Below are 27582 nucleotides of genomic sequence, written 5' to 3'. Positions count from 1 at the left end.
GGAACAAGGAAAAAAAGGAAAAAAAAAAAAAAACGAAATGACAGAAGTGATTTTGATCAGGTTTTAAAAAAATTCTGAGTTCCATACAGCCATCTAAAAATCCAAGGTGGTGCCCCAGCATGGCCACAGCCTAATGACTGAACCAAGTGGAAAATGAAAAGAAAAAACAAATAAAAAAATACCGAAAATATATAACCATGGGGCTTCTGTCCACCTTCTCACTTTAATTATGGGGCTTTTGTCCTAGGGCCTGTAGTAACGCCGTGCGCATGCGTAGTCTCACGCATGCGTGGAATTCAACATACCAAGCTTTCCCGCTTTGAGCTGTCTCTTTCTTGCTGGCCAGCGATTGAGCATGGACGTGTTTAGTTGTCTCTCTTCATCTTTCGGACTTACGCTCGACAGCTCGCTTACATCCACATTCCAACGTCCCAACAACAATGCTCACACACACAGAAGCTGTAACAACAAACAAGGGCTAAAGATGTATATATTTACCACCTGAATAAATGTTGTTTAAGTTGATAGTCTGGAGTTCAGCGTTCCGTTAATTTCTTAATATTATATAGGAAAGTGGTGTACATCTAATGATGTATAACCCACTTTCCTATAGGCCTTTTGTCTGTACCCCGTTTGTCGCGTTGAGCTGGTCAATGACGATATATTTCGTTGGCTGCGTAAATAATAAATGAAGCGAACATTTAACAGTAATATTTATTGCCAAACAGAACGATATTTGGTGTCGGTTATTTACAATGAGCAATATAAATCATTGTCGACTGGGATAGAGAGGGAAACTGTGATGAGTCCGAAGACTTTACTTATGAGATATTATGTCAGACTTGGCCTGTCCGAGAACCTGGAGTTATTCTGCGCCAATATCAACTGTAAGAAAGATAACGTGTGTTGCTCAGCCACCTTCAACAAACACTCTGCCATTAGCGGTTCTTTATAAAGTACAAGAAGAACATTCAAGAAAACCATATCACGCCGCAACCTCACAATGATTGGTCACGTGAAGCTATGGCGGTTCGCTCGTAGTGTCGGACCAAGTACTTAGCGGTTAGGCTTCGAATCACCACTACATATATATCACGCATTTTCCTTAAAACTTAAATATAAGCATATTTGACAATTTCCAAGATATTATGTGGAGTTTTTCGTATTTTTTGTTATATTTTTGATTCCTTTTTTCTCTTGATTATTTGTCTTGAATGAAATATTAACCATCTATCATCAAACTCGTTCCAGCCGTGACCATCCTTTTTTTTTTCTTAATATAAAATACTATAATTGTTGTCATCTTTCTTGGGACAGTAGGGTGTGATTTCTGAGGTATTTGGTTGTTATTTCTGTTAGGACGAACAGCAGCATAGTGTCTTCCTCTCTGATATGTAATAGTTATTTTGCTGAATGAAACAAACTGAGTACAATTAGAGAGATGTTCTAAAAGTATTAAATTATGTTAGGGATCTTTAACTTATTACACCGGTATCATTCAAATGGTGGAATAAATTGTAAATGACACCGTTAATACCCTAGGTTGGACGTTAACTTATATAATTATATTATGTTTGAAATGAAAGGTAATGTTAATAATTAAGTCATATTTAGGGTGAACTTTAATGTTCATAATCATATCACATTTAAGGTGAACGACGTTAAAGTTGATAATATTGCGTTGAGGTGATCGCTAATATTTAGAATTGTATCATGTTGACTCGAGTGAACGTTTTGTGATTATATTTACAGCATATTGGCTGTACTCCTGTTTTACAAAACATGACAAATGAATGTTAATAACAAACTAAATAACAATTAGTGTGTTTTGAGACCTTGACTATTAACCTGATTTTTGAATGGGAAACGTATTATAGTGCGCTGCTATCAGTGCTGATTAATCCTAATTTATTAGGACTACACACATACAATATATATACACGCACACATACACACACATCTTTAATTGTTATGTACGTTATTCTTATAAATTAGCATTACATGCATGTATGTGTGTGTACATATATGCGCGCGCGCGTGCATTTTCTTTCACATACATCGCCTTACACCAGCATATCTTGTTTTGCCGTTTTACTAAGTGATCGTTCAGCCTCACAACTTGTACTAAAAGAATCTGAATTTCATCAGAATGTCTGTTACATGCCGTTATGAATGTTCTGTTGTAAGTTCCATAGTATCCATGGAGCACAATTCTAAGCATGAAAATAAAAACCACTTTATTTACAAAAATATGGGAAGAACTCAGACGCAAGTATTCTAGTGGTAAGTAGAAAATATATCAACATTGTACAATTTCCTCAAATGTAAATAGAGTTCCATAATATCAAAGACACGAAATTGAACCACAATAGATTTATTCTAATCATTTATCATTTTTACTAATTATCCAAGTAATATGGAGGATGTTGATCACTCTGACACTAGTAATGCAACTGCTTTTAACAATAACGATTCAGCTTCAAAGGCATACAATGGAGAGAAACCCTTGCTTAATGAATCAATTTCTAATCAAAGATCAGTGCAGAGAAAGATAACTGAATATCGCTGTAATATTTGTTGGAAAACATTCTTTTCTAAACATGAGGTCTTTGTACACAAAAAAATACACAAGGAGAAACTCTATCACTGTGAAATATGTGCGAAATCTTTCACTCAGAAATCTCATCTTGTTATCCACTTACATGAACATACGACAGGTAAAGCCTATAATTGTGAAATATGTGGAAAATACTTTAAAACTAAAGTTCACTTAAAAACACATAACTTAATACACACTAGGGAGAAAGTTTTCATTCATAAAGCTAAACTTACTCTCCACAAAAAAGTACACACTGTGGTAAAACGACACCATTGTGAAATATGTGGGAAGTCCTTTGCTACCAATAGTGATTTAACAATCCACAGAAGAATGCACACTGGAGAAAAACCATATAATTGTGAAATATGTGGAAAAACGTTTGTCTCCAATGGCCAGTTAACAACACATAAAAGAATACATACAGGAGAAAATCTGTTTTGCTGTGACATATGTGGGATAGGTTTCATTGATAATGTTAGTCTTACAGTCCACAAACGTAGTCACACTGGAGAAAAACCATTTTACTGTGAAATATGTGGAAAATCCTTTGTCTCAAGTGGTAATTTAACAGTACACAAAAGAATACACACTGGGGAGAAACCATTTCACTGTGATGTATGTGGAGGAGATTTTATTAACAGCTCTAGGCTTACGGTTCACAAGCGTAGTCACACCGGAGAAAAACCATATTGTTGTGTAATATGTGGGAAAACATTTATCTCTAACAGTAATTTAACAATTCACAACAGAATACACACTGGAGAAAGCCCTTTTCGCTGTGACATATGTGGGACATCATTTACTAAAAGTTCTGGACTTACAATCCACAAGCGGAGCCACACAGGAGAAAAACCCTATCACTGTGAAATATGTGAAAAATCATTTGTTTCCAACAGCAATTTAAAAACACACAAAAGAGTGCACACTGGAGAAAAACCGTATCAATGTGATATATGTGGAAAATCTTTTACTTATAATGCAAATGTTGTTATTCACAAACGAGCACACACTGGAGAGAAACCCTATTACTGTAAGGTATGTGGAGAATCATTCTCTGTTTATTCAAGTCTTGTTGTTCACAAAAGAATACACACTGGAGAAAACCCATTTCACTGTGAAATCTGTGGAAAATCTTTCATTGACAATTCTAGTCTTGTAATTCACAAACGTAGTCATACCGGAGAAAAACCTTACCACTGTGAGATATGTGAGAAATCTTTTGTTTCTAATGGTCATTTAACAACACACAAAAGAATACATACTGGAGTAAACCTATTTCATTGTGAGGTCTGTGGGAAATCTTTCCTTCAAAATTCGAAGTTTATAATACATAAACGTAGACACACAGGCGAAAAACCATATTGCTGTGAAGTTTGTGGGAAATCTTTTGTCAGTAATGGTGATTTAAAACGTCATGAACGCATCCACTCTGGAGAAAAACTCTATCGCTGTGAAATAATTGGAAAAGAGTACACGCTAGAAGAAAATCTCTTAAACTGTAAAATGTGAGACATCCTCTTGTATGTCTTTTCTTATTGTGTAGTGACTGACAATCATTACTGAACATTTGCCAGGTTAAAATTGATTCTCTTTGAATTCTCATCTTGTAATTTACAAATATAAAAGTGTCCCTTTCACTAATGTATTAGGAAAATCTTTTGTGAGCTTTTTTTTTTTTATCAGTTTCAGCTCAAAGCTATGGCCATGCTGGGAAACTGCTGTTTTGCTACACTGTTATTATTGAAAGCCTCCTCTAATATGTGGCATTTGGTGAATAAGGGAGCTTGATGTCGCTACCCTCATTTGCACCTCCTGCCATGAGGTAGGTTTATCTGGGACTTTCAACAGGAAGATATTCAGTTTTGATTTGAAAACACCTATATCCACTTTGTGTAGGTCCCTCAGGCTCTTTGGGAGAATATTAAAAAGCTGTGGGCCCCTGAAATCCAAGCTGTTGCAGTAACTGGTCCTGGAGCATGATGGCATTGCTGGGATCTTTGGCACTGTGCAGTGGTGACCCATTCTGGCATTTGTGTAGCTTTCAATGCCAAAATTTGGCACAGTTCCTTCCAGGATCTTCCAAATGCATATTACTGTATATCTCTTCCACCTTCACTCCAGGGAGTAAAGTTTTAGCTCTTTCAGCCTATCCCAATAGCTGAGCTGTTGCAATGAGACAATCTTCTTTGTGAAGCTTTGCTAGATTGCTTCAAGGCCTGCTTTTAATTTTATACTGTTGAGTGACCATAGCTGGGAGCAATAAGCTAGGCGGCTGAGGATGAATGTCCTCCAGAGCATCATGGTTTCCTTATCTCTGGTTCTGAATGTTCTCAGGATCCATCCAACCAGTTGTCTGCACTTTGTCGCCATCCTGGTAATGTGCACTTGGAAAGATGTTTCATCACTCATGTCAGTACCCAGGTCCTGCACTGATTTAGGCTCTGGGATTGTAATCCCATGGGCTAGTGTACCCTGTAAGTTTTATATTCAGTTTTGGATGCTGGTAGCACAGGGCTTGGAATTTTTCAGCATTAAACTGTATATTATTGTCAGCTTATCTATAAATTGAGTCCAACTCCTGCTGCAAGTGTGCAAAATCGCTGGGGTTCTGTATTTTCTGTAAGACTTTTGTATTGTCTGCGTAGCTAGCAAGGGAGGCTATCCAAGAAGCTGAGGGCATATCTGAGAGAGCCACTATGAAAAGCAGTGGTCCCAAAACAGTGCTCTGTGGAACACCACTCACTATTTGTGTTTTCTTTGAGGTGGCTCCATTGGCCACTACTGCCTGATTTCTACCTTTGTGAATTAATGACTTCTAATGGTCAAAAAATATATAAAATTTTATGCATAAATGTGAAGTTTGTGATTAACCATTAAGTATAAAGTAAACTACTCAGGTAGTTTGTAGGTGAATACAGACTGAGGAAAGATGTTTTCATCGTGTGTGTATGTGTGTTTGTCTCCCTATCACCACTTGACATCCATTATTGGTGTGTTTACATCCCTGTAACTTAGCAATTTGGCAAAAGGCACTGATAGAATACGTACTACTAGGCTTAAAAAAACAAGTCCTGGGGTTAATTTGTTCAACTAAAACCCTTCAAAGCAGTGCCCCTGCATGGATGCAGTCAAATGACTGAAACAAGTAAAAGAAAAAAAGAATATATATTATGAAGATGATCTGGTGAAATCATCTATAAATACAAACAGATATAATAAATAACTGAAAAATGCATATAAAGCCTTAGTAATATTTGTGACAAAATATTTACATTCCTATTTTAAATAAAATCTAGTCATATTTATTGATTGGTATAAATGATCCTTTTCAATATTGATTCGCCACCAAAAACACTTTGAAAGTGTAAAATTTAAAACAAAATATTGTTTCATACAAACTATCTTTATTCATAACTTACCCATACTTAAAGACAGAAGCTTCTAGACCTTGTTACATATGTGGTAGATGGAGCAATCCAGTAGTATTGTTTTACTGACAGTAATTAAACTGCATCACTGAGTGACCTGGTGAAGATCACATTATTCTATTGCTACTTTATCACAGATCATGAAATATCTCAATAATTAGTTGCCATTTCATTTACAAAACAATAAAGATCCTGATGTTCTGTTACTATTTTATCAACAGAACATTAAAGTTCTCAGTGGGTTGTTGCCTTTATCCCATGTTCTCCATGGTGTGCTTGCCTAATCCTAGTTCAACTCTAATTAATTAAAATGTCTATTTTCCATGTTGGTATGGGTTGGAGGAGAGCTTGACAGGGGCTGGCAAGCCAGAGCACTGCACCAGGCTCCAATGTCTGTTTTAGCATGGTCTCTACTGCTGGATGTCCTTCTTAATGCTTTACATTTCCATCATCATCTAACGCCTGTTGCCCATGCTGGTATAGGTTGAACGGTATGACCAGAACTAGCAAGCTGGCGGGGTTGCACCAGACTCCAGTCTAATTTGGCTTGGTTCCTACAGCTGGATGCCCTTCCTAATGCCAACCACTTCACTGAGTGTGCTGGATGCTTTTATGTGGAACCACACAGGCACTTTTAAATGGCACTGCATAGATGCTTTTACATGTTGCTGCATGGGCACTTTTATGTGTTGCTGCACAAGTGCTTTTATATGTCACCACATGGGCACTTTTATGTGGCACTGCATTTTGAATTATGAAAATCTTAGAGAACAGTGTTTTTCAGTTTTAAGATGATAGGGTATAATTTGAAAGGTGTTCTACAGCTATTTACAGCAGACTGAGAGACCAATAAAAAGATACTATATTTTTGCCACATACTATGACACATTATAGTACAGCACAGTACATTTATAAAAACAGAGATTGAGTCTTGAATTAAGAAATTCAAGACTCAACCTCTCCAAATTTTTGTAAATGGTTAAATGTTACTGATATTTTACACTTCTAGTTTCTTTCATAGTCCATGCCACTCTGGTGGTAAGTAGAATTCTGCAGGTGTGTAGATGTTTGCATATTTTCAATGTATAGAAACTGGTTGTAGAGCACTAGATAATGCAGTATCAGGCATATGATGACCTAGAATTAAATAACAAGTCAACAATATTAAAAAGAAAATTCAGTGCAAGCTAATATAACCAATGCAGTGAGTCAAAAAGAGCTTTCAATCATCATCATCATCATCCAGTGTTTTAAATCCGAGTTTTGTCCCCGTTAATGGGGATGGCTATATCTACCTCAATGCCATAGCAACCGCCATCATACCATCTTGCCTGGTTTTGGGCGTCCTCCCTTCTCAAGCCAACTCTCCCAATCTCCTCCTCCACCTGTCCCCTTCATGTCTTCCTCAGTTTACCTTGCTTTCTTGTACCCTCCTCAGAACATGCTCTTCATCCCTTCTCAACACATGCTTATACCACCTCACTGCATTCACCCTTGCCCGCTGTTCCACCGATTCCTCCAACCATAGCATCCCCATCAAGTCTTCAGTCCTCCTCTTATCAAACAACTTCACGCATCTCTCTCACCATTGCTCTCTCGGTCCATCTCAAAATTGCCATCTCTCTCTCCCTCAGACACCATGTTTCATTCCCATACAGTATTGCAGCTCTCACACAACTCCTATAGACCCTTCCTTTCATCTTCGGTTAGAACCTTTTCCCATATAACAACACTCTACATTCCCTGAACTTCACCCAGCCAAGTCTCACTCTTGCTGTCACAGCTGCTTCACATCCACCACTTACATTCACCCTATCTCCCAAATAACAAAACCCTCTCACCATTTCCACCTCATCACGTAACATTTCTGCTGGTTCTGCCAGCCCTCCAGCTCCTTTCTCACATCTTTTGCAAACAAATTCTCTTGCCAGTCTTGGGGTCACTTTGTTCATTTTCGTACATCTACCATGAATCCATTTCTCACATCTTGTACACAACACTGTATTTGCCATTACCCTCCTCCCACATACATCACATGGATTCACCTTGCTCACTAACACTTCTCCTTCCACCCTATTCACCATCACCTTTGTCTTCCTGAGGTTTACCTTCAAACCCTTGCTTTCAAACACCTCCTTCCATTTCCAAAACTCCCTCAATCCCTTCGTTGTCTCAGTCATCAGAACAAGGCCATCCACATACTGTATCTCCATTATCAATTTCTCTCTTGCAGATCCCTGATGCACACCAACTTTCACTGCAAACTCCTCTGACAGCTCAGATCCAATTTTAGCTCTTGTCTTAACCCCATCATACAAACTCATTACTGCCCTCACTATTATCTCTAGTACACCTCTCTTCCTCAAGGCCCACTCAATCACCTTCCTTGGAACCTTATCAAATGTCTTCTCCAGATCTATGAAGCACATGTACAACTCCTCCTTATCTCGGTATTTCTCTTATATAATTTCAATATGTGATATTATGTACATCTTCTGTTTCATTTGCATTATCTCTTTTCTATGGAGTTTGCTTTTATGGAAAGATAAAATATGTGAATGAACGAGAGAATATGTCTACCATTAAGGCAGTATACTCTGTCTCTTGTGTTACTTCACCTTTTGTCAAAGCTTTGTGGTTGGGTGGGGATCTGAGCTCCCCTCTACCATGGTAGCCAATCCATGTTCTCGAAGATCAGTAATTCCTTAAATCAATCCCAGTACTCGTCTAGTACTTTATTGTTATCCAACTCAGAACACATGAAAGTGACAGTTAACTTTGGTAGGACTCAGAATGTAAAGAACTGAAACAAATGCCACAAAGCATTTTATCCAACATTCTAATAAAGTCCCACCTTATGTGTATATAGTATATGGTTATAGCAGTTTAACAACTTGGCTGGTCATTTTCTATTATTGTTTTTATCTTACAATGCTCCTAGAGAATAGTTTATAAATTTCTTTGTGCATTACTTTTGATCAGAAAAGGGGAAGAATACTATAGCTCTCTGCACATCGACATATGGCTCTGAGAGAGAATGTGACAATGGCATTGGGCTAATTGCTATCAATGCCATGGAAACTGTACTATCAAATATTTCTGAGCCATAAGCTGTGATCTAAAGAGTCATTTACAGAATAAATTTGATCTCATGGTACATCTCAATGAAGTATGAAGAGTGCTAGAAGCTACTTACAGTCAGTTTCAAAACATTCAAAATAAGAAATCGTCTACATACCAGCAGGATTTTACCTACCACCTGACATGAACTATGAAAGCACCTAGAATTAGTAAGATGTCTGTAGCACTCAGCATTCACAGAAAATTTAGAGAAATAAGAGAACTTATGACTCAATCTGTTTTCATAAATCTGCTATATTACCAACATTATAGTTATTGTACAAAACATAGTATCTCTATATTGTCTCCTATTCTGAAACCCACTTTAATAGTTTGCTGTTTTGCTAATTGGCTGGGGTTATTGTTATTGTGATCTTGCATTAAACTGTCACATTTTACACTTTTCTTCATACAAAAATCTAACACTAAATCCATTGAACAATTTTCCCTGGACTCTAAATCTAACTTATGCTCTATCCACACACAAATCACATGTCCTATTTCTCTTTAGGATGCAAATCTCTTGCTTCTGATCACTAGTTCAAATCTCCTGTCCAGGCTATACAACTCTGAAACATTGTATCTGTGTTTATGTACATTCCATTCTCACCCATGCCAGCATGGAAAACGGACGTTAAATGATGATGCTGAACGACATATAGTTGCCAAAGTCTCTATCCACCACTTCTCGAAATACAGCTGCTTCCACCAATTTACCATCACTGCTTAGCATGAACACCTACCACATCTCAGCAAACTACTATCATCTCTTAGACTTTGTAGCACTTCAAGTCAGCTGACTGGTGAAAGCTATACTAGTTGTATTCCAATTCTATTCCCAACATCTGTAGTAGAATATGTGCTTCATTCAGCTTACTGAAACCATCCTCTTAGGTATGTCACTCTGCACAGCTGTTTGGACTCAAACCATTTGGTTCTGTTGTATTGACAATAAGACTTTGCCGTACTGAAGAAAAGCGCGCGCACGAACGCACACAAATGCAAACGAAATGTAATTTACTGAAACAGTTAAACGGAGTTATCTCCCTTCGTATTGTACGCATGCAACGAAAGCATACTATTATTATCAAAAATGAGGTAGCGAGCTGGCAAAATCGTTAACACACAGGACAAAATGTTTAGTAGTATTTCTTCCTGCTTTACATTCTAAGTTCAAAGGCCACCGAGGCTGAAATTACCTTTCATTCTTCAGGAATTGATGGAATAAGCCCCAGCTGAGCACTGGGGTCAATATAATCAACTAGCCCCTCCCTCAAAATGTCAGGCCCTGTGCCTATATTAGAAAGGATTATTATTGACGAAAATCATTGTTCATAACAGCAATGAGCTGGCAGAATCCGTAAAGTGTCGTAAAAAATCTTTTACAATAGTTGTTCCAATTCTTTCCATACTGAGTTCTAAACATGCCAAAATTTACTTTAACTTTCATACATTCAGGGTCAATGAAATAAGGCACTAGTTAAGTATTGCAGGCAATGGTACCACCTAATCACTGTACCTCAAAAATAAAGGCCTTTTGTCTAAATCACAAATCATTATTAATAAAGAAAATATTGTCACTGACAAAGAAAGCAGAAAGGGTTTTCATTCTAATTTATTGAAAACATAACTTTACAAGCTGGAGCACCTGGCATTGTATAGGAAGGAACATGTATACGCACACATGTATATATATATATATATGTGTGTGTGTGAGAGAGATGCATGCACACACACACGTGTGTGTGTGTGTCTTTAGAACACCTAGTAGAAGCTGCTTTTTTCCCATTCACCAAAGTGACACCTACTTCTCTTCACCCCTACTCTTCTCTCTTACTCTCTTCTCTCACTTTCCCCTTCCCCCTTCATCGTCAACCCTCCCTCATAAGCCCACCTCACCTCTACACACTCCTACCCTACCTTTCCTATCCCACTCCATCCCATCCCTTACACCCTCTCCCACATATACCACTTCTACCCCCAGCCTTTGCCTACCCATATGCCCCACCTCCCAACACCATCACACCACACGACACCATATCACACAACACACCACCACTGACCAATTCCCATCCCCACATTTTCACACAAACACATGCACAAACGCACACGTCAAGATCACCAGCCCTCTTTCACACGCACATACATACTCTCTTACACACGCGCACCATCGTTTTGGGATCACTACTACTTTGATATATATATGTATGTATATATGTATATATATGAGTGTGTATTTATGGATATATATATATGTATATATATGTATGTATATATATGTATATATATATATGTTTATATATATGTATGCACAGTGAGATTGAACTTGAATTCATCTGGTTGAAAAGCAAACTTCTAAGCCACATAGCGTGTTTGTGCTTGTGTGTATGTGTGAGTGAGCACGCGCGTAAAAAGAGACCCTACACGCTACTATTGCTTAAAGATCAGAAGTTTAAAATATAATTAACACATTTTTAAATGAATGATTTTATGGAATATTATCGCTAATGTTCGTTTTCTTAACTCGTGCAAATTCCTTGAGCAAAACCGATTTGTGCAACGAGAGTGTTAAGGGAGATAACTCTAACATAGCAATACTAACTGCCAGGACAAATCTCTATCATTTCTGCCGGCAAAACTTAATACTGATAATATTTACCAAAATAAAATGACTTCGTGTGCCATAAGAAGAAATAAGTTCTTACATTTTGTATATGGTACTTCACTGAACCATCAGAACCCACGTTACTTCGAAACTTATCCATAAAAGGAATTTCATTAAATATAAACAACGTTGCTGAAACACGAGAAAACTGTTAGGTTATGTGTAAAACTGACAAATAATTATTTGGCTTGTAAATACTGGTTTCAACACTCTCCGTGGCAAGAGTTACACGAAATAGACTACCTTTAATGGGGTCTTCTTGCAGTCAACCAGAGTGAAAGATGATGGCGGCTTCATTGCAATAGCAGGCAATTTCAATACACAACACCATGATGGCTTGTCTGGAGTACATGGTGGCTATGAGTATAGTTCGAGAAATGAGAAGCTATCGCGATTGCCAGTGTTCTGTGATGCAAATGCCATCGGCATCTATAATACTTCAGGAAACAAGCTAGGTATTTGATCACCTTCGAATCAGAGGAGCAAACGAGTCAGATAGACTATACTATCACCAGGAAATAGGATAAGCAGATAATTGTAAATGCTAAGTCTATTCCAGATAAAGAAAGTACCTCTCTGCGTAGATTATGGATTAGTGACATCAAAATACTGCTAGTCCAAAAAGGAGAAAAAAGAAAGATATTAAAACATTTAAAATGATACTGCTTCCGAGTGGGGAGCATGCAGCCATTTCACCTCCATTATTATAATTCATCCATTCGTTCGTTCTGTGTTTTATATCGCCACTGTAGTGTCCTGGTGCTGTCCCCTCTGTGTTATGGCCATAGTGCCAAAATAAAGAATCACTTTGGTTCCAGACCTATGCGAAGTAAAGGTGTCCCCCCCCCCCCCTCCCAAGAAATTATGAAGGACACTAAAGAGAAAACGATATTATATAGAACATAGTCCACGGAAACAAATTAGATCGAGATGATGACAACTACACAAGTTGAAAGGGATCTGAAACCAATCTGGCAAGAAATCTTGTACCTTGCCAGAGGAAGGAAGTACTGAACGGTGGAGGTGCGTTTTCGAGAGGTAGCTGCTGCCAGTTACACTCGGCAATCCTTTTAAAAATAGAAGTGGTACTTCTACTCATATACCTTGGGAGACGTGCTTCCAGAGTTAGGGTAGAAGATATATCACCATAAATTGATGTAGCCTGGCTAGTAGCTGCCATATTGCTGGGAAATGAAGATAAGATAGTAATCCTCCAGACTACAAGAACAGCTCATAAGAATTGGCAAGGACAGACTCTGGATATGATTAACCAGGGGTCCTCGGAAGACATCGAAAATTTAATAGAAACTATCGCTATAGAAGACGTGATGATCAAGGTTAGAGTGAAGGGCAGGACCCCGCGTTGCTACAAGTGTGGCCTAAGAGACCATATTAGAGCGGACTGTCCTTCGCCGCCCAAAAAGCCCCAAGAAGGACCCGTGAGCAGGGAGGAAGTTGAACCTCCAGCGCCGACAAGAGAAAACGCAAGTGCTAAGAAAGAAGAAGGGAATGAGTGGGAAACGGTCGGAAAGAGGAAAAAAGTACACCATGTGGATGTCGAACCCCCATCTCACGGCCGCCCCACAACCGCCCACACCCACTTTGCCTCCTCTCCCCCTACGGACGCCAAACGTCCCCACCTACTTACGACACAAAGAAAAACGCAGACACACAAGAGCCCCAAAACTTTCCCTTCCCCGGCCTGTAAAAAAATAAAACACGTAGTAATATACGACGGTTCAAATACAGAACTCTGCAACGAGATAGACGCAATCACAGGTAATATGACATAATATGCTGGGATACCATGGCGTTATAGTTGTGTACTGGCAAACCAGGATCAAATGTCAAAAATATTTAAATACAATGAAGACTTTGAATACTGGGAGAAAACAATGGACACCAGTCAGGTACCAAAGTATATAAACTATCGTGATCACCAAACGGTTTACAAAATTGACATTCTACAGAAAGACGGAGTTGAATCGAATTAAGGCCGAAAAGCTTAATTTCATCTTTTCATTTTCAAATTCATCTCATTTTTCTTTCATTCTTTTTTTGTCCCCACGTTTTGTATTTCCCCCTCTATGTTTACCCCTTGTGGGAAATAAAGAATAACTTTGGTTCCAGACCTTCTAAGGCCTAGCCACTGACCAGACGACACAGCCAGTTCCGGCGACGGCGCCAAACAACACCCGTCCAACAGTGTCACAGCGACCTCCATCTTCATCGCCACCACCATGTCTCTCACCTACATCTCTACGTACACTGCACAGGTTCTAACATAGCTCTGTTCGTGAACTACTTCACCATGGTTAACAGCAAACATACAACCCAAACAGATGCATGTAAATATATCAATAAATCTTTCATATGCATTCTACACTGTTGTGTCTCTCTCTTTTCCAACTGGCACATTATATGTATTAGTTCAGCCTTCTGATATGAGTCGATATAGATGGTCACACTACACGCACCTTGACCATCTATAAATCATTCGTCTTAGTCATCAACATTAAAAATACTGAATATACATGAAATACTACAATACTACGTAAGGGGTTTTCAATCTGTATGTGTCATGTATTGTCAATAAATAACTGTTTGTTTTGTTTTATTGCCTTACTTTGCGTAAGAAATTGAATATGTGCGTTTTTTTTCTTCACGTAACATCATTTTCAATCACAGTAACAGCCATGTCAAATAACTGACTTTGGATACAAGTTCTCCAACATTTTAACCATCAAAATGCCATCAAAATAAATTTCCCAAGAGCAAGGAAACGCCGTACAAAAAAAAAAAAAAGATGCTGTCTAAACCTTTCCAAACGAGTGTTCAGGTGATTCAAATATTAAAATGTACCGAAACTTTAAAAGATTAAAAGTTAAGTCATACACGCTTAACTTTTATAAATCATGTTCATCTTGTGTAGTGCCATTTAATAATTGATTATATTTCTTTTAATTACTTTGTTTATTTTAATATATAAAACAAAATTTGCGTGTGTGTGTGTGCACCATTTAAGTATTGCAGGCAATAGTACCAACTAACCACTGTACCTCAAAAATAAAGGCCTTTTGTTTAAATCACAGGAATTGTTTGCTTCATACTCCTCGTGTGCCGATTCTGCTCGCAAGAAAGGAACAAATAATACAATGTGGCTATAGGTCATAACACCCGGGTGCATTGCTAGTAGAGACTTTTTTCCTTGGACAGCAGTTTTACGTAGATAGTTTAATCCCACCAATTTATAGACCCAGTGGTTGGCAGTATCTGATGGCAAAAATGACGCACGGTCACATTAGACGCACCCCTTCAGCATCAGGAACAAAATTAGCTTGTGTGAGGCCCAACTTTGCATGTAGGATCCGGGGCAAGTTTTTGAAAATGTTTAAAAGCAAGTGCATCTTATCAATTACGGTAATTGACGCAATTTCAAATGAACGCTGTCTTAATTAAAGAGAAAAAAAAAACTATATGAAAGTTCGAACTCGACAAGAAATCGATTGTACTTTGGTTTTAAGGAATAAAGTTTTAACAATGTTTCCTGCGATATCGAATTGTAGAAGAATCCCACTCAAATAAGTTCCAGGTTCACTGACGGATGTTCAGTAGATTTAACTTACCACTAGCATGCTCGTATATTTGGGTTAAGTAGGCGGCTCAATTCTCAAATTACCGTCTTACTCATTATGGGCTTAAAAAGTATTAGGAAGATGAAATCTTTAGAGCATTATGTGCATTATGGTATAGTTTAGTTCAAGAATGGCAATCGCCTTTTGGAATATATATACAGACACTCATCCTTATGCCGATAATACTCAAGTCGAAAACTTTAGCTGAATAAAATGACTTCAGACATTCCTATGGCATAGTGTCGGCTAAATTACTAGTCCGCTAAAAACAGCAAGTTTTCAGATGTAAATGCTTCAAGCCCTGTAGATTACGATTCTTCCAACTAAAAAGAAAAAAAAATTGTGAGTGGATGACATCCACCTCCCGATTTGTCTCCTACCTTTGACGCTTTCAAAAAGTTTTTTCAGGTTCATATTTTAAGAATCTGAGATTATTCAGCCAGCATTTTCTTAAATTTTACTTTACTCTTCTTTTCCATAACTTACCGTTTTTTTGCTGACTTTTTTTCTTTTTCTAGAATAACTGTCCCACGCAAGTTGGAATTTCTCCGTTTTGGCCGGGGTTTTTCAAATTAATTTTTTGCATTACGCAAAAAATGGTGATGGTGGAGGGACCAATCTAAAAAATATTCTAATCCATAATGTTTAAATAGATGCCTATTTCTCGCTCTTTGTACTTTCACGATAACCAATAATTTTTTTCCCTCATGTTATAGTAAATCCATATACCAAAGTACATGTACACTGCATTTTTAGAAGAAAAGACAATTCATTTATTTTAAACTTCAGCATCCACCCCCACCCTCGTGCATTTGGGATATCCACTACCACTTAAACGACGTTTTCTTTTTCATCGTTCCATATTCTGAAATACTTAGAATTCGCATTAAAAACAAATTCTTGATCCCAACCTCTTTCATCATACCTTTCACGATTAAAAAGAATTTTTTGTTTCATTTTCGTTATTTCGTACATTTTTTTCAAGCATTTAACCTGTTGTAAGAAATTTTTCTATAAAAGAAAAACAAGAATATATTAACACCTTATTTACTTTGACATTATTCCCATCAGATTTAATTATCTACACCATTTTTTCATCTCCTTCACAAGACAAAAATATACTGTTTTATTCTATAAGACAATTATCGTGTTATGGATACTTCTTTCAAAATTCTAATTTTCTTTTTCACACGTCAAGTTGAGGAGTTTGATCTTTTTTAATTGTGAAAGGTACAATGAAGGAGGATTCTTTTAATACATATTACAAATGTTTCAGAATGCGGTATACAATAAAATGATTACAAATAACGAAAAAAGAAAAAAAAAGAAAAGAAAAGAGAACAATATCAATTCAGTGGTGGTTGCTGTTCCAAAGGCACCATAAAAGAGGAGGAGAGAAGTTTAATAAACTAACCTGGCTCCTGCGGAGGGCACCTTTGATGCCTTCGGCCTACTATCGGGCCGCTTCGTAGCCCTCTACCCTTGTGTGATGACACTTATTTCTGAAAATGTGCTAAGCACTGATGCTGATCATAGTTTAATCAATAAGCGTAGGAGCGAGGTAAATGCATTAAAAATAGGGGAGGGGTCAGTGGGGGCGCCATTTAAACGGCCCTTCGGAAATTGAACCTTCTTACAATACTCCCTGGGAGTTCATGGTATGAAATTCATTGTCATTGCTCCGATTTGGTCACCAATGCCAAGTATTTGGTTTAAAATGCAGTAAAAATAGGTGGGGTGCAATGGGGCCCTAATTAGGTGGCCCTTAAAAAAAAAAACATTCCCTTAGGACATTCCCTGGGATTAGGGGAGTCGCTGGTTTGAGTTTCGTTGTCCTTGCACTAACAGTCTAGGAGGAGTTAATGGACAGAGAAACACCACTCAAATTTATATTAAGATTGCATAGTTTAAATTTTATTCTAATATTTTTTAAACGTAAATTACAAGTGTTTCAGAGTTTTTGAATACTATAGAAATTTCATATTCAATGTAGAAAGTACAATGTAAAAAATGTGGGGATGATGTTTTAAAAAAAGTCTCTAACAATTTAATACACTCTGAAGCATTTTTTAATTATTTCTATTTACTCTTTCAATTGCATCCAAACCAGTGCAAATCAAAAAGCATCACCCAGGGATATATCTAATACATATCAACGAGGGAGCAATAATATAGTTGCTCAACGTGACAGAAATAGCTGTAAAATACCGCTTAATTTACATCAATTCCTGCACGGGATAGGGACAAAAGCCTCATGGTTACATCTTTCGTTTTTAGAATCTTTAGTTGAACGTATCGACCCCAGAGTTTGTTTTTTTTTTAACTTGCTGTCGTTATTAGACTGCAGCCGGCCATGCTGGGTAACCACCTTTAAGAAATTTTAGATAGCTGTATGGAACCCAGAATCTTCTTTAAAGCTTGATCAAAATCACTTCTGTAATATAATTCATTTTTGTTTTTCTTTTTACTTGTTGCAGTCATTAGACTGCAGCCATGCTGGGGCACCACCTTCAGGAATTTTTAGTCAATTGTATCGACTCCAGAATTTTTTAGATGATTTTCAACCTAGAAAGTCTCTCGACATGCTAGAAATAACAACCAAATCTCTTGAAACTTTTTTTATAACGCCCCCCCACCCATCGGTTATATTTTTTGGTTATCCTTCATTTTTTTTTCTTTTATTTTCTAAAAATCTTTTTACCGGTTTCAGTCACTGGACTGCAACCATGCTGGGGCACTGCCTTGAAGAATTTTTAGCAAAATGTAGCGACCCCAGAATCTTTTTAAAGTGATTTTCAATCAGCACATAAAGTTAAGCCTAGAAGGTCTCTCCATACGCTAGAAATAAAAACCAAATCTTACAATTTTTTTCTTATAATTTCACGTAAACAAAAACGGAAATCACGGTTGTAAAAAAAAAATTATTTTCCAAAATTCCAATTCTTAAGAAAACAAAATATATTCAATCGAAAAACGTTATCAAAGCATCTATGTCCCTCAAAATGGTATGTTCCGTGTGTTTCAATTATTTTGCGCGTTTTTAGAATAATTTTAAAGTTTAAAAATAAATCAACCTTAACATCAATAATAGAATAACAGCACACAAGGCTCTTTACTACTCAATGTACAAATTGTCTGAATTCTAATAAAAGGGAAAGCATTTACTTCAAGAAATGTGTAGAAACATAAAAACGATAAGATGTATATTTGAATGACTAGCCTTCTGGTAGACCTTCGACGGCCGGAGAAAGTTCAAAAGGTCAACTTAGTCTCACTAATCTGAAAGTGCTGAGAGAAGTAAACAAAAGACTTTAAATATATATTTTAAAATGCAGATTTTTTCTGCGACCAAAAATTCTTCAAGCTAGTGCCCCAGCATGGCGATAGTCCAATGACTGAAGCAAGTAAAAAGATTATAAAAAAAAAAAAAAAAAGTTATAAAAAAATTTCAAGAGATTTGGCTGTTATTTCTTGCATGTGGAGATATCTTCTAGGCTTAACTTCACGCGCTGGTTGAAATTCATTTAAAAAGATTTTGGGGTCGTTACATTCGACTAAAAATTCTTCAAGGTGGTGTTCCAGCATGGTCGCAGTCTAATGACTGCAAGAAGTAAAAAAGAAAAAAAAAATTCTCAGGTTGATACGTTCTACTAAAAATTCTTCAAGGCAGTGAAACAAGTAAAAGGAGAAAAAACGAAAAATATAACCGTGGGATTTTTGTCACTTTCACACTTTAACTATGGGGCATTTGTCCGAGTGGGGTTTTGTCCTACACTCATTTTTGCACGCCTGTTCGGTGTAGTGGACTGCTTTTTTTTTTTTTTTTTATCCATTTTCTGTTTGGATTAAAAAAAAAAAAATTCTAACGGTAAACTCAAGGATAACGAAACTAATTTGTCATTAAATAAAGCGAAAGAAATGAATATAAATAAAATCTCATTTATTTATATACAGTTTTTTTTAATACTTAGTTTATATTGTATTATTATATCATTTTGAGTACTTTTCAGGGAACTGTTAAAAAGAATGCGAAAGTGTCGCTAATAATAAAATTGTGCCTCCGCATTTATAAACCTTTAATGGCAATACATTGTTGATATTCTTTTTCTCTAAAACAATCAGCCGGGGAAATGCAATCATTACAGGATGAATTATTTAGTTCATAACAAAAATCTTTGGGAGCACTCGACAGTGTCAAATTTCTGATGTCGTTCAGAATGTTTCCACCTGAATGACAACGGTGAAATATTCTAATGTTTCATAAACTTACGTGTTGTCCCATCAGAATGTCTTTATTAACACCCTGTGGAATTAAATCATCTTGGTAAGAATTTGTATTTCGAAAATATATGACTGATTTTTCTTTTAAATGTTTTTTTTCATTTATTCATCATTGTGTTTTCGTGGTTTGATCGTTTTGATTAAACAAAAAAGAGGGTGGACATTGGAATTAGACACTGAGGGAAAATGGCTGTAACTTTTTTATTTTTTAATTTTGACGATTTTCGTTTTCGATAATGTGTTCTATATGTCACAGTCATGCGATTCCCCCTAAAAAAAATTTTGGACCACCCCCTCTCCTCCCCCACACACGGGTGGGGTGGGGGTTGTTGGTGGCGATTTTCATTTTTGACATTTTGTTCTATATGTTCAGGTCGTACGAATAGCCTTCTCGCAACTTAGATGTGAAAATGAACGGCTTACATTTATATTGAAACAGAAAAAGGATCATATGTGGAGTCCCCACCACGAAACTTGATATGCTAGAAATAACAAATAAACGCGGACAATCCAAATCTCAGATGGACTATATGTAAATAAATATGAAGGAAAAAATGCGCTTTGGCAAACGGGGTTAGGGTTCGGGTAAACCTAACCCTAACCCCAAATTTTTTTTTGGGGGGGGGGGGTCGCATGACCGTGACATATAGAACACATTATCGAAAACGAAAATCGCCAAAATTAAAAAATAAAAAAGTTACAGCCATTTTCCCTCAGTGTCTAATTCCAATGTCCACCAAAAAGAGAAATAAACAAAAACGATGTTTTTTTTAGGTCAGCCTGACTAAGCAAACTTATGGGTCTAAGATGTTCTAGCGATGACTACCCCGTATTTTGTTTATCAAGGACGACACTCACCAGTCTATCATAAGACCCTGTACACTGTTGTCGTATCTTGTTTTTAGTTATCTGAATGTGATTTAAACGGGATTTGGCTGCTATTTCTGCCACGTTGAACTACTACATGGTTGCTCCTTCGTTGATGCGCGTTAGTTTCTTGGCGATGCTTTTTGATTTACGGTCCGCTGGATACGGATGAAAAAGTGAAAAGAAATAATTTAAAATGTTTCAGAATGCATTAAACTATGTTAGACTTTGGCAGAGTTATCACCCGTGTCATTCAGGCCATGAGACAAACTGCCTTGAGGTGAATGCTAATGTTTAAACCTCTGTCATGTTCAGGGTGAATTTTAATGCTTATAATTTTCATTTTGGCATAACTACTAAAATATTCATTTTTCTGAAAGTTATGACCTTCCAAAATCGGGGGGGTGGGGGTGTACAACTCTGTAGTTAGGCCTTTATTTTTAGGTAAACATTGATGTTTCATTTTTAGTTGTTAGTTTTTGTTATATTACGTTACAAGTTAATGTGTATATCATGTTAAGATGAACATTGATAGTGCTGCATCGGTGTTTCAACACTAACGTGATGATTTCTTAATTTCGTCTCAAATCACATTGTCCGCTTTTGAGCTTTTATTTACTTTTAAACTGGCCTTTAAAATCGAAAGTGTATTATTACGACTATATCAGCCCAGAGAAGGCGCGTGGCTTTGTGGTGAGGGTATTCGGCTTACAAGCGTAAGGACTTGAGTCCAATTCTTGGCGGTGCGTTGTGTCCTTGACATTTTATTTCACGTTGCTCTCGTCCACTCTGTTGACAAAATTGACTTGTACCTGTAATTCTTAGGACCAGCCTTGTGACATTCTTTGTCACGCTGAACCTCCTTGATAACTACGTTAAGGTACGCATGTTTGTGGAGTGCCCAGCCACTTGCCTGTTAATTTCACGAGCAGGCTGTTCCGTTGATCAGATAAACTGGAACCCTCGACGTCGTCGTAACCAACAGAATGCTAGTTAATATCATTCCACATTATTCGTGGTGAACCATCCTAATTTATTGCCTCACATACACTTGTACATGCCCATAATTTATTTGGAAACATACGCCATTCTTTTTCCCGACATCTGTTTTACACCGTTATCTTTTCTTATTTTACAGCCTCATACAATTAGAAGGACGTTGATTTCACCAGAACATCTGCTACCATTTATTTATAGACATTGTATATTATTTCATTTCTTACATAACAACCATCGAGTATAACCAAAAACTTAATATAAAACTAAAAATGTTTTTGAGTGCAGCAATGCCTACCACTTGCAGAGTGCTCTGCAAGCAATGAGCATTCTCGTGGTAAGTATAAAATGATTGGATAATTTTCCCTTATAAACAGCCCCATGCTGTTAATTACAAGAAAGTGAATGATAACAAAATATATTTATACTGACGGACATTTTTCAAGTTTTAAGAAATTTTTGCCAATTAACAGAAGACGTTAATCTATTTGGTTCATCTAATACAACTGTTTATATCAATATAGATTTGGTGACATGGAAATATAGTGGTGAGAAAGCTTTACAAAATGAATCATTTTCCTAATCAAAGATCAGCATCCAGAAGGAATATGTTTTCTTCGAAACATGAGGTATGCAATAGGGAAAAACCTTATCATTGTGAAATTTGTGGAAAATCTTTTATCAGCAATGGACATTTAAAAACACATAACAGAGTACATAGTGGGAAAAACCTGTTATGCTGTGAAATATGTGGCAAATCTTTCATTAAAAATTCTAGGCTTACAGTCCATAAGAGAATACATACTGGCGAAAGACCATATCATTGTGAAATATGTGGTAAATCGTTTGTCTCTAATGACCACTTGAAAGCGCACAAAAGAATACACTCTGGAGAAAAACCGTATAATTGTAATATATGTGGAAAGTCTTTTGTCTCTAACAGTAATTTAACAACACATAAAAGGATACACACTGGACAGAATCTGTTTCACTGTGAAATATGTGGGACATCCTTCATTGAAAATTCTAGTCTTACAATCCACATACGTAGTCATACTGGAGAAAAGCCATATTGCTGTCAACTATGTGGGAAAGCATTTGTGTCTAACAGTAATTTGACAACACACATTAAAAAACACAATGGAGAAAAACCATTTCACTGTGATATATGTGGGAAGTCTTTTATTAACAACTCGAATGTTATCATTCACCAACGAGCACACACTGGAGAGAAACCCTATCACTGTGAAATATGTGGAAAATCATTTTCTGTTAATTTCAGTCTTGTAGTTCACAAAAGAATACATACTGGAGAAAAACCATACCATTGTGAGATATGTGGGAAATCTTTTGTCTGCAACAGTCATTTAACAACTCACAAAAGAATACATACCGGAGAAAATCCATTTCACTGTGATATTTGTGAGAAACCTTTCATTGAAAATTCTCAGCTTACAATCCACAAACGTAGACACACTGGAGAAAAACCTTATCACTGTGAAATATGTGAGAAATCTTTTGTCAATAATAGTGATTTAAAACGTCATGAACGATTGCACACTGGGGAAAAGCCTTATCACTGTGAAATATGTGGAAAATCCTTTATCACTAACAGTCACTTGAAAAAGCATGAACGAATACACACAGGAGAAATATCACTTGAAATGTGAGAAACCTTTCTCTTGCAAGTCTAGCAACACATTGAAGAACGTTTATCAGAGTGAATTCTGTGTAGCAATTCTCTATAGAATTCTCATTTTGTTGTCTACACGTGAAATGTGTGAAGGATCATTTTGTGACTCATTAATCATTATTTGGAAAACTCTGCAGTGCATCCTTATAAATGTGAAAATTTGTTTGCTAGTCATTCACAGTCATGCTGTTAAGCATTAGCAAATATACACGAGAGAAAAATATTGGTTTCAAATTTTAGGACAAGGCCAGCAGTTTCAGAGGTGGGGATAAGTTGATTACATTGACTCCAGTGCTCAACTTGTACTTATTTTAGTGACCATGAAAGGCAAAGTCAACCTCAAAGAAATTTGAACTCAACATAAAAATGGATGAAATGCCACTAAGCATTTTGCCTGGCATGATTCTGCCACTTTACATAAGAAAAAAATATTGATGTGACTTGTTGAAAACTTTCTTTTAACAATGTAAATAAGAAATGAAAAATGCTTGTTAAATTTTTTTTCAGTGATATTTATGACAAAAAATTCACATTTCTATGTAAATTTGTAATCTGTTTTAATTAAAATCTTGTAACGATATTTGTTGATATTTTTTCTTTCTTTTAATTTTCAAAATTGATTAACCCCTGAAAACACTTTGAATGTGTGAAATGTTTGATAAAATATTCTTTAATAGCAAATGTTTCTGAACAGGAATGAAACTAAGTGATGCTCAGAGTTGAGGACTGTGAAAGAATTATTTTCTGGACTAGTGGTACCTGTGTGGGATGAGTGTGAGATCCAAGAAGAATTCTGAGTGTTGAAGTCACTGAAGACTAGTTTCTAGTGAAGTGTATGACCTTGATGCAAAAACAGACACTGTCAAAGAGTTGAAGGATTCAGAAAGTAGCATAGGAGGCAGATATATTTTGAAGAGTGGAGGAGGGAGACTTTGAGCCAGAGTTACTGGAAGTCTTTGTTCCTAATATACTGGTTAGAAATTTAAATCTATGTGTAAGGATTTTCGAGCGAGATCGTTGCCAGTGCCCCTGGACTGGCTCCTGTGCGGGTGGCACATAAAATACACCATTTTGAGCGTGGCCGTTGCCAGTACCGCCTGACTGGCCTTCGTGTGGGTGACACATAAAAGCACCCACTACACACTCTGAGTGGTTGGCGTTAGGAAGGGCATCCAGCTGTAGAAACTCTGCCAAATCAGATTGGAGCCTCGTGTAGCCATCTGGTTTCACCAGTCCTCAGTCAAATCATCTAACTCATGCTAGCATGGAAAGCGGACGTTAAACGATGATGATATGCAGAGCCCATTAAGTGGACACTGCTTTTCAGTGTACTCTGGACAAAAAGATAAGAGGTGAAAGTGTTGTCTCAAAGAAAAATAAGATGTGTGTTTTCAGTGCTGTATGAGGTAATATGTTGAATATAAGTTGGACCAGAGCCTACATACATTAAAGTAGGGAGAATTTTTCGGTGGTTTTGGATTATTCTTTTGGCTGTCTCAATAGCTATAACTTCCTGCTGGTTTGTTACAAAGCAAATTTGGCTAAAGGTACTCATGGATCAGTGGGTCGTTTTAAACCAGGCAATGTGATATGCCTACAACCAAGAAAAAGAAAGGAAGGAAAAATAAATCTCCAGAAAGTGGCCCTCTATATGCAATAATGATGAGTACTTTAAACAACCCAAGCATTTACAACAATGCATTAATAGTGTCAAACACTTAGTTAAGTGTAGGCTAACATACACAGTTGGCACTCCGTCGCTTACAATGTCAAAGGTTCCAGTTGATCCGTGAAATTAACGTGCAAGTGGCTGAGCACTCCACAGACACATGTACCCTTAACATAGTTCTCGGGGATATTCAGTGTGACACTGTGACAAGGCTGGCCATTTGAAATACAGGTACAACAGAAACAGGAAGAAAGTTGTGGAGAAAGAGTACAGCAGGGTTCGCCACCATCCCCTGCCAGAGCCTCGTGGAGCTTTAGGTGTTTTTGCTCAATAAACACTCACAACGGCCGGTCTGGGAATCAAAACCGCGAGTCCGCTGCCCTAACCACTGGGCCATTGCGCCTCCATGCATCACACAATATGCAAACTTCCTGTCTCCCATATTGCAGCTCAATACAGTTTACATGTTATGCATATGTTCCCAATGATTGATGCAACTGGCAACCTTGCCACACCCTCTTCTTGGTGACCCAGTTATGTGTTTCACTTTGTGCTGGTCACAATTGCAGCAGTATTTTCTAACTTCTAAATTATTTAACACATAAAGCGCAATGGGCCATGATTGTGGTTGTCAGGCACAGGTCGACAGGCCACGATCATGGCCCAGATAGATGCATTTAATTTATGGGTGTTTGTTGGGGTCTAATGTCACTCAAACATTCTAATATCCCTTCCCCCCAAATGCAAGAGGACTAATAGTTCAACTAATGACTTTTCGGATGATGTAAAACTTGCCACTATTATATACTAAGAAAATATTTTAACTATTTTATGTGTGCATGGTAGTCTCATTTTCATAAAATGTGCTCAGTAGTCCATGCTATGTAAGTGCAAATCCCAGCACTTTATGGATTAATCCCAAAATGCTAAAACATAAGTGTAAATTTCATGATGAACATTTCAAAGAATGGATATTTTTAAATAATGAGAAGCTTGTTTTCAAACTGACTGAAGAATATGTACTTGTACATTCAACATTGAACACGAGAGGAAGGCTGATATAAGATAACATAGAAACTGTTGTTGCTTTTGAGTCCCTAAACTGCAAGAATAACAACTTTTCTAATTAAGAAAGACACAGAAGAATGAGATAAAATAAAAGCTACAAACATTGCAACAAACTTCCACACATGAAGGAATTGATTTGTCAACTTCTTGGTATCATCAATAATTAATTACTTCCCTCTTAAATGATATGAGAGAAATATACTAATGTTTCAAAAACTCCGGACTTGTTGTACTGTCTCATTTAAATTGTTTTTATCACAGTATGGAATAAAGTACCTTATTACAACAGAAATAGAGATAATAGGAAACAAAATATAATAATATAAAATAGAAAGTATGATAAACTACAGGATTGGTATAAAAAGTTAAATAGCCAAAAATCAAGCAGTTAACATAATTTACAAAAGTAAACTTCCAGCCTATTGGTTCCATTCATCTTTAATCCATTGAATTTGGAGCTTCCTGTCAGATCACACTATTGCCTTGTGTATTGATGGAGCTGTTTCTGTCTCCCATCTTTTCAACTCTGGTATTCCCTAGGGTTTGGTTTTGTCTTTACTCTCTTCATTCCATACATCAATGACATGCTACCATATACAGCAACATACATGCAATTGACAGAACCCTTCATTCTTACCTAACGTTCCTCAACCATGCATTATCCAATTTTTTAAAACCCATTTTTCTTTCTAAGATGTCAAAGCTCAAACATCTGAAGGAAATCCATACTGATGGGGATGAGACTATAATAAAGGGGAAGAATTTATTGAAGAGATCCATTGTAGTCTGATGCCACAGAGATTACTATTTTAGTGTTCATAGTTCACTTCTGGAATCATTTACTTCGAGATCTTTACAACTACGTTTCTCAATCATCAACTTCACCGAAGTGAGGACTCTACCATGGTAGGATGAAGGCCTCTAAAAAGGCATCATCAAGGTATCAGGCTTTCAAATCCAAAGCAGACTCTAATGTAGCAAAATAGTTGATACCTAATGAAAATAATGCAGGACCAAACGGACCACCATCAAACTCGCAAGGTAGAAAGAATGCACTGTTCACTAAAGGATAAAGAGGAACAGTTCTGGAGCCCTCTCTTTCACTGAGCTAAAACTGACATGTCTGATTGAACTGCAGGTGATATTTCTGTTTTAAATCTGTTTTAAATCGAGTTTGAGAACTATCCTGAGGTGAGCATGAGGGCTCACGAATATCCATGTAGCATGAATACCTGCTTCACATTTCAGTTTACTGGCAACCCAAAAGTGAACAAGTGCAAATTCCGACGAAAGGTTATGAAAGACTGATGGCAAAGGCATTTTCAATGTGAAGCGCCTCAAAGAACACCCAAATGCTATGAGTGAAATCGGCATTTGGCTTAACGAAATTAAAAAATCTTAGCGTCACAGAAGAGAGAACGAATGTAGGGGAGGGTACTCTCAGAAGAAAATTTGTTCACGAACTATGTGAGACATTTGAAAAGATGAAAAATCATCGCTACCAACGACAGAGAGATGCCGTCTTTAAACTGTTGAAGAGCAAATATTACCAATGCTAGAA

General features: G+C 37.0%; 2 protein-coding genes across 5 annotated transcripts; both read left to right on the top strand.

Moving 5' to 3' along the window:
- Positions 1–1014: 1014 nt before the first annotated feature.
- On the top strand, positions 1015–23862 carry LOC106875305 (uncharacterized). Of its 4 annotated transcripts, XM_089347606.1 has the most exons (3): positions 19033–19771; positions 21734–21928; positions 22116–23862. In XM_089347606.1, exon 3 carries the CDS (start codon positions 22158–22160, stop codon positions 23259–23261), a length of 1104 nt encoding a protein of 367 aa, XP_089203732.1. In that variant the 5' UTR covers positions 19033–19771; positions 21734–21928; positions 22116–22157; the 3' UTR covers positions 23262–23862. The 4 variants fall into 4 exon arrangements, with proteins under 4 accessions (XP_089203733.1, XP_089203732.1, XP_014778879.2 ...); XM_089347607.1 differs by lacking the exon at positions 19033–19771 and adding an exon at positions 1015–2283 and having other exon boundaries at positions 21734–23862; XM_014923393.3 differs by having other exon boundaries at positions 21734–23862.
- LOC106875304 (uncharacterized) lies at positions 2290–5902 on the top strand. The gene has a single exon (XM_089347605.1). The coding sequence runs from the start codon at positions 2417–2419 to the stop codon at positions 4106–4108; it is 1692 nt and encodes a 563-aa protein (XP_089203731.1). The 5' UTR covers positions 2290–2416; the 3' UTR covers positions 4109–5902.
- Positions 23863–27582: the final 3720 nt, after the last annotated feature.

This window comes from Octopus bimaculoides, chromosome 2, assembly GCF_046866305.1.
Source record: "Octopus bimaculoides isolate indiv1 chromosome 2, ASM4686630v1, whole genome shotgun sequence".
NCBI lineage: Eukaryota > Metazoa > Mollusca > Cephalopoda > Octopoda > Octopodidae > Octopus > Octopus bimaculoides.
Note: the sequence above shows the minus strand (reverse complement) of the source record. Positions and strands in the feature narration are given on the sequence as shown.

Excerpts from the sequence above, each read along its gene's own strand:
- LOC106875304 (XM_089347605.1), top strand. The coding sequence starts at position 2,417 with ATGGAGGATGTTGATCACTCTGACACTAGTAATGCAACTGCTTTTAAC.
- LOC106875305 (XM_089347607.1), top strand. The coding sequence starts at position 22,158 with ATGAATCATTTTCCTAATCAAAGATCAGCATCCAGAAGGAATATGTTT.